This window comes from Chiloscyllium plagiosum, unplaced genomic scaffold (genome assembly GCF_037043375.1).
Source record: "Chiloscyllium plagiosum isolate Xiang-an unplaced genomic scaffold, Cpla_swu_hap1 HiC_scaffold_53X, whole genome shotgun sequence".
Classification (NCBI taxonomy): domain Eukaryota; kingdom Metazoa; phylum Chordata; class Chondrichthyes; order Orectolobiformes; family Hemiscylliidae; genus Chiloscyllium; species Chiloscyllium plagiosum.
The window spans coordinates 11,975,318-11,987,910 of NW_028270191.1; the positions used below are offsets into that span (position 1 = coordinate 11,975,318).

The following is a 12,593-nucleotide window of genomic DNA, read 5'->3' on the forward strand; positions in this document are numbered from 1 at the left end:
TTGCAGTCAAAAGAGCAGCTTAAAAAGAGTGGAACCAATTCATTCCTCATTTAGTTGTAACATTATCAATGGCTGCTTCCTGTGCTCTGATTCTACAATGAGGGAGTGATTTCCCTTTTTTCTTGCACAGTCAAATCTAGTGGGTTCAGTCTGCCTATTGCGGTTCAAGTTTGAGGTTGGTGTGTAAAATTTGAGTGTAAGTAACTACCCTTAAGGAGGGAAAATAGAAGTGTTTGCATTTTGTGGAGAGTGAGAACTGTTAAAATTTGTGGAAAAGCTCTTCCTTCATTGCAATTAATATTTTGGTAATGTGCTGCAAACCAATGCTGTTGGACTATTAAAGGCTTTGACAATTCTTTATATCTGGCACGTAGGCAACCAGTGTGCGAGTTTCTTATGTTTGGGGACAGCATTGGTGTAGAGAGTACAGGAAAGACAAATAATGTAGCCAACGGTTTTCAGAAGGATTCCAAACAAGTATGCAATTGGGCAAACAAATTACAACCGTTTGCATTTAAATAGCATCTTTAACATAAGAAAACACCTCCATCCACCTGACAGGAGCATTATAAAACAAAATTAGACACCAAGCCACACAATCAGATATAAGGGCAGCAGGCCAAAAATTTGGTTAGGGATTGTCTCCTCCTTTCAGATGCTCCTTTAAAGCCAATGAGGTGAAAACGGAGAGATTAAGAAAAGGAATTCCAGAGATTGAGGCCCAGCCACCAATGGTAGCTGCTCAAAAGATGGATTTAGAGGAGTGCAGAGATCGCAGTGAATTCTGGGATTGGAAGAGGTTGCAGCAGTAGAGAGATTTTAATTATAAAATTAAGGTGTTTGTTAACCAAAAATCAATGAAGGTCAGCAAGCAAAGGGGTTGACAGGTGAACGGGATTTGGTACAATCTAAGACTGGTAACAGAGTTGTGGAGAACCTCCAGTTTATAGAGCATAGAATGTGGAAGGCCAGTCGGGGTTATGTAAGACTTGTCATGTCTATATGTCACAAAGACATGACTGATGCAGCAGATGAGGCAGTGGAGGAGAATTGCCAAGCCCAGCATGTAAACAAACTACTTGAAAAAATAGCTCTCTTAAAAGTACCTTTTCGATCAGTAACCTGTGACACAGAAATTCCTAAGAAGAAGAGGAGGAGACCCAGGAGGATCCGAATAGAAGAACAAAAGCTGCCTGGTTTTGAAATAAGGGTGGTTTTGTAAATCTTAATTGGGAGTTTTATCGGACTAGTATTATAGAAGGGAAGGTAACAGATAGGTTAGATTAAGGAATGGTAAATAGTTACTGGTTAATTATTCTCTGTTGTACTTTAAGAAATAAAGTTGTTAATTTTTACTTTAAATAGTTGTTGGCCACTCGAATCTTTACAGATTACTGCACGGGATAAATCTTTGCTGTGTTGTTGATTTTAAATTAAGCAGGAGAGTTTACCCCATGTCGTAACAATAGGATAAGCAACATGAGCATAAACTGAAAGAAACTGAGGGGAAGGTGTGGAATGAACTTCCTGAAGAAGTGTTGGATGCAGGTACAGTTATGACGTTTAAAAGACATTTGGATAAGGACATGAATTGGAAATATTTGGAGGGATATGGGCCATGAGCAGGCAGTGGGACGAGCTTAGTTTGGGATTATGTTCAATATTGCCTGGTTGGACCTTGGGGTCTGTTTCCATGCTGTATGATTATATGACTGTATGACAGGAAACTTGAGGACTAGCTTCGCAGGCTATTGGTGTGAATGTAGACTTGTATGTGCAGTGACTTCATGTAAAATATGTGGATGATTTCGTGGGAATGTGAGAAAATATACTTCAATCAAAATTTTTTTTAGATTCAAAGCTACATTTCAGTTTTATCAGGTGATGGTGGTAACTGGGAGAATGGTGCTCATCTTTCATGAACATCATCCTATCTGTATTGCACATTGTGTGTATGAGTGTGGTAAATCTTTTACTCTGAGCCAGGAACTACATCCAGTATTGATCAAGAAAATTAAGGCCAGGATTACAGGGAAAAGAGATTCTCTCATTGTAATTAAAGGCCTTATGAGTCACATTTTGTATCTGAGGGAGGATTTGAAATCCTTTGTGGAAGTCTCATTTAGCAAAGGTTTGAGTGTTGGATTTATTTGTGAATGGAGAAATAGGATGACAAGTGAGAACCAGTTAACAGCCAATCTATTTCATATTGATAGTGATTAAGATTGATTCTCATCATTTTTATGGATAACTACTCAGCAAAAAAAGCAAATGCTCTGTGTCCAAGGGATGGATGAAGGTACTGGCTTTGTGATGTGCTCGCTTGTCCTGGAAACAGTTGACTCTGTTCTCCACAAATGTCTCAACTGCTTCATGACAGGAGTGACTCCATTGGTGTCTTCCAGACTTATATAAAACAGTCTGAAAGCCAAGCTCTGAGGATGTATTCCAACGCACAGGTAAAAGCAACCATGGACAGACCCAACTGGTGAAGTCTCTGTCATCAAGGTTAAGTGACTTGCCTCCAATTTACTGTTGATGTTTGTTTACCTTCAATATATGTTTGTAAAAGTAACATTAAACTTGAATGTTAAAACATCAACCACAACGCTGTACCATTTGGAGTTACTTCTTTTGCAATCTCTGACAAAAGATGTAAGTTGTTTAATTTTCCAGTTTTCCAATTAAGGAGTTTGCCATGTGCAGAGTGAGGAGTTTTCTCGAGAGACAACTAAGATACAATTTAAATTTTTTATGTGTGCATTTAATTTAGTATTGTAAGTAAAATGCAGTGCTGTTGATAAAATGATTTCCGGTTTGGAAAAAAGTTACATCTTTCCTGGCTTTGACTCCAGATGAAGTCTAGTGCAGGATATGTGTATCTGTTTGTGAGATACAATAAAAACCTCCAGCAGTGAATCCTGTGAAACTGCTTTCAGGGTGACTTCAAGAAAGAGACGACTTCTGCTTCACAGGATGAGCTGGATCTTGAGAGAAAGCGTAAAGAGACTGAGGCACTACTTCAGAGCATTGGAATAACTACGGAGCCTTCCATGGGTGAGTCTAAAATTGGAAGCTCAAGTTCTCATTATAACTGATAGATTGAAATAATGTCTTTACGTGGTTACCAACAGCAAAATTTATTCAGTTTGGTTGACCAGAACAATGTTTTCTGTTCGGTTGTTATTCTTTCTGCCGCATTATCCCTCTGGGAATATGGAAGAAATAGCTTTTCAGTAGAACAGAAATGACAGTTTTTAAGGGCCCTCAGATCACAGGCACACCACTAATTTTCAGCACTGGGTGTTTGCTTTGTTTCAGGATCAAATACAGCATCTTTTCTGTTGTAGTTACACTTGTGAAAATATTGATATGGAGACGTCCAAAGATACTTTAGAATAATTAAAAAGTTTGAAAAACAAATTAAGGGGAAATGTTACGGCATTTAGCAGTTTTGGAGCCAAACAAATGGTCAGGCCACAATGAAATGTATACTGAGCTGCTCAAGCAAGCAAAATAGAACGAGTAGAGGCTCTGACTATCATTTTCTAATCCTCTCTGGTACCTGGCATGATGCCAGTGGACTGTAACAGTGTTTTGTTGTTTAAGAAGGGAAGATGGAAAAGTCTTTATCATTACAGGTCAGATGGTGAACAAATAACTGGAAACATTCTTAGACACTATAAATTGTCATTTGGTGAGGCCCAAAAGCATCAAAAATAGCATGAACTTGTTGAAGAAAAATTGTCTGGCTAACTTGATGGACTTTTTTTGAACAGTAACAAGGAGAGTCAATGAAGACAGTGCAGATAACTACTTGCAGTTTAGTAAGGCTTTTGACAAGGTCCCACTTGGCGGACTGGTCAGAAAAGTTAAAGTTTGAACAAATGAGGCATGGGTTAGATGAGAGGAAGGCAGATTGTGCAGAGCCCCTGTGGCCATTCCCCTTCCTAACCGATATACTATTTTGGATACTATTGGGGGAGATGACTGCTTATCCTTGCACAATGGCAGCCAACTTCATGGCACCATGGGTGGGTATGCTACACAAGAGGGGAGGAAGAAAAAAGGCAGGGCTGTAGTGGTATGGGATACAATTTTAAATGAAGAGACAGGCTTTTTGTATGGCTGCAAAAGAAACTCCAGGATGGTGTGCTGCCTCGCTGATGTCACTGGCTGCAGGGCATCCTGAAGTGGTAGGACAAACAGACAGAGTTTGTGGTATATATTGGTATCAATGACATAGGTCGGAAAAGGGATGAGGTCTTGAAGGCAGAATATAGGGAGTTAGGAAGTAGATTGAAAGCAGAACCCAAAAGGTGGTAGTCTCTGAATTACTTCTGCTGCCATGGTTGAATAAGTACAGGAATAAGAGGTTGGTCCAGATAAATGCATGACTGGAGAAATGGTGCAGGTGAGAGGGCTTTATATTTCTGGGATATTGGGACCATTTTTAAGGGGGCGGGTGCGATGGGACCAGTATAAGGCAGATGGGTTGCTTCTGAACCAGAATAGGATCAGCGGATCAGCAGTGGTAGTCTGGCGCACTGACCTCTACACCGCTGAAGCCAAACGCCAACTCGAGGACACCTCTTCCTACTGCCCCCTCGACCATGACCCCACCCCCCATCACCAAACCATCATCTCCCAGACCATACAGAACCTCATCACCTCAGGAGATCTCCCACCCACAGCTTCCAACTTCATAGTCCGGGAACCCTGCACTGCCTGGTTCTACCTCCTTCCCAAGATCCACAAGCCTGACCACCCTGGCCAACCCGTTGTCTCAGCATGCTCCTGCCCCACTGAACACATCTCTACCTACCTCGACACTGTCCTATCCCCCCTAGTCCAGGAACTTCCCACATACATTCGAGACACCACCCAAGCCCTCCACCACCTCCAAGACTTCCGTTTCCCCGGCCCCCAACGCCTCATCTTCACCATGGAGATCCAATCCCTCTACACCTCCATCCGCCATGACCAGGGCCTCCAAGCCCTCCGGTTTTTCCTCTCCCGACGTCCCCAACAGTACCCTTCCACCGACACTCTCATTCATTTGGCCGAACTGGTCCTCACCCTTAACAATTTCTCCTTCGAATCCTCCCACTTCCTCCAGACCAAAGGGGTAGCCATGGGCACACGTATGAGCCCCAGCTATGCCTGTCTCTTTGTTGGCTACGTAGAGCAGTTGATCTTCTGTAATTACACCAGCACCACTCCCCACCTCTTCCTCCGCTACATTGATGACTGCATTGGCGCCACCTCGTGCTCCCACGAGGAGGTTGAGCAATTCATCAACTTCACCAACACATTCCACCCTGACCTTAAATTTACCTGGACCATCTCTGACACCTCCCTCCCCTTCCTGGACCTCTCCATCTCCATTAATGACGACCGACTTGACACTGACATTTTTTACAAACCCACCGACTCCCACAGCTACCTGGATTATACCTCTTCCCACCCTACCTCCTTGCAAAAGTGCCATCCCGTATTCCCAATTCGTCCACCTCCGCCGTATCTGCTCCCAGGAGGACCAGTTCCACCACAGAACACACCAGATGGCGGCCTCCTTTAGAGACCACAATTTCCCACGTGGTTAAAGATGCCCTCCAACGCAGCTCACCACATCCTGCACCTCCGCCCTCAGACCCCACCCTTCCAACCGTAACAAGGACAGAACGCCCCTGGTGCTCACCTTCCACCCTACCAACCTTCGCATAAACAAATCATCTGCCGACATTTCCGCCACCTCCAAAAAGACCCCACCACCAGGGATATATTTCCCTCCCCACCCCTTTCCGCCTTCCGCAAAGACCATTCCCTCCGTGACTACCTGGTCAGGTCCACGCCCCCCTACAACCCACCCTCCCATCCTGGCACCTTCCCCTGCCACCGCAGGAACTGAAAAACCTGCGCCCACACCTCCTCCCTCACCTCTATCCAAGGCCCTAAAGGAGCCTTCCACATCCATCAAAGTTTTACCTGCACATCCACTAATATCATTTATTGTATCCGTTGCTCCCGATTGCGGTCTCCTCTACATTGGGGAGACTGGGCGCCTCCTAGCAGAGCGCTTTAGGGAACATCTCCAGGACACCCGCACCAATCAACCACACCGCCCAACATTTCAACTCCCCCTCCCACTCTGCCGAGGACATTGAGGTCCTGGGCCTCCTTCACCACTGCTCCCTCACCACCAGACGCCTGGAGGAAGAATGCCTCATCTTTTGCCTCGGAACACTTCAACCCCAGGGCATCAATGTGGACTTCAACAGTTTCCGCATTTCCCCCACCACCTCACCCTAGTTCCATACCTTCCAGCTCAGCACTGTCCCCATGACTTGTCCGGACTTGCCCTACCTGCCTATCTCCTTTTCCACCTATCCACTCCATCCTCTCCTCCCTGACCTATCACCTTCATCCCCTCCCCCACTCACCTATTGTACTCTATGCTACTTTCTCCCCACCCCCACCCTCCTCGAGCTTATCTCTCCACGCTTCAGGCTCTCTGCCTTTATTCCTGATGAAGGGCTTTTGCCCGAAACGTCGATTTCACTGCTCCTTGGATGCTGCCTGAACTGATGTGCTCTTCCAGCACCACTAATCCAGAATCTGGTTTCCAGCATCTGCAGTCATTGTTTTTACATCCTTACAGGAAGCTGATATTGGGGAAGGTTTAAACTCGGCAGTGAAGTGGGATCCTGAGAGAAGGTTCAGTCGAGGGAGTTGCACAGCCAGAATTAGAAGAAACAGCAAGTGAGTAAGGAAGGCATAGGAATTATAAGCCAGATAAGGAAAAAGGGAATTTGACAAGGGTGGATGGTTGATTTTAATGCAAGACACCTGACGAATAAGGTGGATTTTTCTGACTTGATGGTTGTTTCCAATGGGGTTCTGCAGGGCTCGGTACTGGATCCTCTGTTAATTTTATATATCAGTAATTGTGACTTGAATGTTCAGAGCATGATTTAAGAAGTTTAGAAATGGTCTGAAAATTGACAGAGTGGTTGATGGTTTGGAAGAAAGCTGTGGATAGTAGGAAGATATCAATAAACTAGTGATATGGACAGAGGATGTTGGCAGCAGTAGAGGATTTTAGTTCTGAGAAAGATTGGATCATTTTCTGATTTGAAGTAACTGGAATAACGATTAGAGTGGAGATTAATGTAAAAAGTTGATGGCTCATACTTTTTGAGGGTTTTATCATGCAGTGATAGTGACCTTAACTTAGGACCAGGCAATCCCACCTATCCCGGAGGTGTATGTATATAACATATCCAAACAGGCTGATTAAAAGTAGGCCCAACTACATGAATTAAGGTAATTCAATTGAATTAACTCTGACTGGAATTAAATGCCTCTGTCCTAATTTGTCAGTGAACAGAATGACATGCTGTCAGATTTCCAATCTTGAGAAGGTAATGACTTCAAGGTGAAGTCTCAGATGTGACAGGTTACGCCTACCATTGTTAGCTGCTCTCTTGCCGTGTAAGCTCCCACTGATTCAAACCAAGAAGAGTGCAGTGAATATGTGAAGTTGAGAGGCACTTCTGAGAAGCTGAGTGGTAATGATTGGACACTGCATCGAAGAACAGGAGCCAATTGGGGTGGCATCCAAAATGGGAGTCATGCTGCAGATGTCAGAGTGCCGGTACTAGAGAAAACTGCACTTCCCAAGGAAGGCCATGCCTGACCTCTGTGTGATGTTGCAGTGTGACCTGTCACCAAAGGGACTGGGTGGGCACTTCATGCCAGTGCCACTACATGTTTAGCTGTTTCCAAGGGATCCATACGATACGATATCCCAGGTTACACACAGTTGTTAGGAAAGAGACCAATGCACCTTTTAAGAGAGCTGAAAGGTTTGAGAGATCCTGCACTCCCCCTGATAGCTAGGCTGAGTGACCATTTGCAGATTTTCCATATATGCAGCCTTCATCAACAGCCTGAGACTTTTATCAAACAATCAGCCTGCTCAAGGTGAAATGCCATGGTCTGCAAGAGCTCCGTAGTGTGACCCATTGAGTTTCTCCAATCACTGGTGTCAGCTATGCTTTTCGCAGTGCTGTATGGTAGGGGTGTGAGGCCTTGCATCTGGAGAATGTGGACCATCAACGTACCTGCACCCTGCACCAGAACTCTGACATGTGGTAGCCTAAACAATAGCTGCTTCCAACAGGAAGAGGTGCCTGCGTTTGCTGCTGCACACTACTAGCAGGTCACATTGGCACACCATTTCCACACCCACCCAACCATATTAATTGGTGCAGCTGAGGGAAAAACAGTGTCCTGCATATTCCTGTGACTTGCTTCCCTTCTCTCGGTCTGTCTCTCTCTCGGTCTGTCTCTCTCTCGGTCTGTCTCTCTCTCGGTCTGTCTCTCTCTCGGTCTGTCTCTCTCTCGGTCTGTCTCTCTCAATTTCTATTAACGATCTTCTACAGCGTGACTGTCTGTAGTGGCATGAGGAGGCAGTGGGGCACAACTGTCACGTTATAATAGAACAACCTGTACATGGAAAAGCACATTCCAGGAGGGTATCAAAAGCAAGAAGCAAAAAAACCAAATGAGAAACAGCTAGAGGATGAGTTAAATTTGGGGGTCATTCCTGTGGATGAAAGTGCTCTTTCCAACAATTAAATTATCAAAATGAAGTTTAAGCGCTGCTAAAATGGGATTCGATGTTGAAGGTTTTCATTTTGTACTTCTCAGAACGCGAGAACGAGAAATAGATTTGAAAATAAGAAACAAAAGTAAAAACAGATTGCTGTCGAAACCCAGCAGCTCTGGCAGCATCTGTGGAGACAGGAACGGAGTTAATGTTCTGAGTGTAATATGGCACTACTTTTGAACTCCGAGGCTGGAGAATGGTGATTTGTATGCTGTTGACAGAGGGTTGAATGAGAGGTGAGTGGAACATAGCGAGAGTGCCCAGAGCAAAAGACAATGGGAGTGCCAATGTGGTAAAGAAGTGAGAGATACAAAATAGGTGTAAATGAATGAGAGGAGGAGAAAACAGACAGCAATGGGACCAGTGACCAATTCTGACCAATCAGAATCAATGTGCCTGGTCTGATAATTAAGATTGATAGTTAACTGTTCTTGCTTCTCTCTGCCAGTTATAGCCAAACTAGTCAGCACCCTTTTCCCATTCTGTGTAAATGGTGTTTTTTCTTCTCAAGTCTGTTTCTTTCATCCTATTTCTGATGAGCAAAAAGCTTCAACTTCTAATCTTCAAGGAACATTTGAGTTCTGTACTACCAAAACATAGTTGACAGTGCAGCTATTTTTGTTTAGTGCTTTTTTTAAGTTATTTTCTCTTGGATGTATTTTTTTCCTTTATCGCTTACTGCCTCTACCAGAAAGCACTCCAGTTACATTCTCTCAAGCCTTTTCTTTGTCAATCGTGAACCCATTACTCATGCTATGTAAGTTATCTGATGTGGCTCACTTTCCTGTCATCTTTCCTATCACTGGCAAATTACCTGGTTGCTGCTTGGCAGTTCTCATTCTCCAAGGGCCATTATGAAGGTGAGTTTGTGGTTAGGATATGTATTTGTAAAGAAATTTTTTAAACAGAAAGCACAATAGTGGTTTTCAGGGAGGGAGTATACAAATTGAGAATGACGGTATACCCTGGACCCTAACGACAGTAGAGAGACGGGGAGAGATTTTGTGGTCACTAGTCCCAAATGTCTGAGTTTCTACAGGCTCTGCTGAATTTCATAGCAGAGCTGCTTTTAAATGTTTGTACAGTTAGGAAGTTTGCAGATGACACCAAAATTGGAGGTGTAGTGGACAGCGAAGAGGGTTACTTCAGATTACAACAGGATCTTGACCAGATGAGCCAATGGGCTGAGGAGTGGCAGATGGAGTTTAATTCAGATAAATGTGAGGTGCTGCATTTTGGGAAAGCAAATCTTAGCAGGACTTATATACTTAATGGTAAGGTCCTAGGGAGTGTTGCTGAACAAAGAGACCTTGGAGTGCAGGTTCATAGCTCCTTGAAAGTGGAGTCGCAGGTAGATAGGATAGTGAAGAAGGCATTTCGTATGCTTTCTTTTATTGGTCAGAGTGTTGAGTACAGGAGTTGAGAGGTCATGTTGCAGCTGTGCAGGACGTTGATTAGGCCACTGTTGGAATATTGCGTGCAATTCTGGTCTCCTTCCTATCGGAAAGATGTTGTGAAACTTGAAAGGTTCAGAAAAGATTTACAAGGATGTTGCCAGGGTTGGAGGATTTGAGCTATAGGGAGAGGCTGGACAGGCTGGGGCTGTTTTCCCTGGAGCTTCGGAGGCTGAGGGGTGAGCTTATAGAGGTTTACAAAATGATGAGGGAAATGCATAGGATAAATAGGCAAAGTCTTTTCCCTGGGGCTGGGGAGTCCAGAACAAGAGGGCATAGGTTTAGGGTGAGAGGGGAAAGATATAAAAGAGACCTAAGGGGCAACTTTTTCATACAGAGGGTGGTACGGGTATGGAATGAGCTGTCAGAGGAAGTGGTGGAGGCTGGTACAATTGCAACATTTAAGAGGCATTTGGATGGGTATATGAATAGGAAGGATTTGGAGAAATATGGGCTGGGTGCTGGCAGGTAGGACTAGATTGGGTTGGAATATCTGGTCAGCATGGACAGGCCCAAAGGGTCTGTTTCTGTGCTGTACATCTCAATGACTCTAAAACTGCAGATGCTGGAATCCAAGGTAGACAGACAGGAGTCTGGAAGAACCCAGCAAGCCAGGCAGCATCAGGAGGTGAAGAAGTTAATGTTTTGGGTGCAACCCTTCTTCGGGACTGGCCTACAGCCACTGATCAGTCAGATGTAATGACCTAGCCTCCACTGCCCTCTAGATTGCAAATTTCAAACTTTGTTAACCCTCGAAGAGAAGTAGTTCAGTCTTAAATGGGTGACTCCTTATTCTGAAACTGTCCCCTCCTAGAGCAAGATTCTGGAATATCATTTAACCTGTCAAACCATGTATGTTTCAATAAGGTCACCTAAATTCATTTAAGCTGAATATCGAGCCGACTAGCTCCACCTTTCCTTGTAGGAACAGGAGTAGGCCATTAAGCTTCTCGAGCCTGCTTCACCATTCAGTGAGATCATGGCTAATTATGAGGTAACTCCTTCAAACCCAGGAGTTAGCCTCTTCAACCTTCCCCAAACTGCAACCAATGGAAATATGCGTCTCAAATAGGAAGAGGTTTCTGTCTGTCATACTCAATGGTATCTTATCATTCTGTTTTACCTCGTCTCTGACACACCCAGATGTCTGCTGCATCAGTGGTTTTAAAAGACAAAGGCAATTTTAAACTGATGCATTCACATGAATACACACACAAATGGAGCATTGAATGCAGTCCTTAGACAATGCAATAAGACTTGTAGATATGTTGTTTGAAAGTTCAAATGGAAGCAATAATTTCAACCAATGTGCTGATTTTTTAGATTCCGTAACTGAAGATGATCAGATTATCAGTATGTATGCTAAAGACTGTCTCCTCGTACTGTTTTATGGTGTTTACCATACAGCTATCGCTATTGGGAATAGGAGAATGTGAGCACTGCAGATGCTAAAGAGTCGGTCGAAAAGTGTGGTGCTGGAAAAGCACAGCAGGTCAAGCAGCATCCGAGGAGCAGGAGAGTTGACGTTTCAGGCATAAGCAGTTCACCCTGATGCATCCTGATGAAGGGCTTATGCCCGAAACGTTGACTCTCCTCCTTAGATGCTGCCTGACCTGTACTTTTCCAGAGCCACCCTTTTCAATTCTCACTTAGGACTGTCTTGGATGAGCTTATTTTTCCAGTACAACAGGACACTGGTGGCACAGTGATAGTGTCTGTACCACTGGACCAGAAGGCCTAGATTTCAGTTCCTTCTGCTACAGAGGGGCAGCAAATCTAGAGGTGTGTCATAACACATCTGTACAGGCTGGTTAAAAATATCTACTATTACAGCAGTGTGAATGTTGCTGAAAAGAACATTGTTTTGTCGAAACACTCATCAGGACAATTTGTCAGAATGCCAGATCGAAGGGAAAACCATAATTTATCCTTCGTGAGAGCAGAGTACTGATTGGTTGGCAAGTGGTCAAGGCTCTACCAATCGGCAGTCTCCCCTCCTCCAAAATAAATGTTGATTTGTTTGAATTTGTATTCTTGCAAGTTGCCCTGAGTGCAGGATGAATAGCTTTGACAAAATGTTTCATTTCAGAAATCGTCAAGTTCTGTACTGCCAAACGACTATTTACAATACAGCTTCTTTGTTGAACAGTCTTTTAACAAATGTCACTTTTTTCCTTCTCTATGTGTTTCCTTGTTTTCATTTTTCTGTTTAATTTCTCCATAACATTTTTATCTAACAACAATTCCCATTTAATTTAATTTAATTAATGAACATCATTAATAGTGCAGCCGCTGCGGGCAGTAACTGGAGACACCTGTTTGTTCAATTATTTAGTCCATTCTCCTATTTCTCCATCGAATAAATCGTTGGGAACGCCAAGTGAATCAGAAAGCCAGGAATCTGTGGAGGGTACGGCTGGAGCCCGGTAAGGCAATTCTGAACTTAATCATTTGTGAATTTTTTT

The 12,593-nt window shown here is 43.8% G+C and overlaps 1 protein-coding gene across 5 annotated transcripts in view; it reads left to right on the plus strand.

Annotated features, from left to right (window-relative positions):
• LOC122543374 (cytoplasmic dynein 1 intermediate chain 2-like) overlaps nt 1-12,593 on the plus strand; it is a 57,660-nt gene that overhangs the window by 8,843 nt on the left and 36,224 nt on the right. For 3 of the 5 annotated variants that reach the window (XM_087985604.1, XM_087985603.1, XM_087985606.1), the window contains 2 exons: nt 2,940-3,057; nt 12,413-12,554. In XM_087985604.1, the coding sequence (XP_087841730.1) occupies nt 2,940-3,057; nt 12,413-12,554 (260 nt within the window). The remainder of the gene's footprint in view (nt 1-2,939; nt 3,058-12,412; nt 12,555-12,593) is intronic. The other 2 variants (XM_087985605.1, XM_087985607.1) reach the window with 1 other exon arrangement.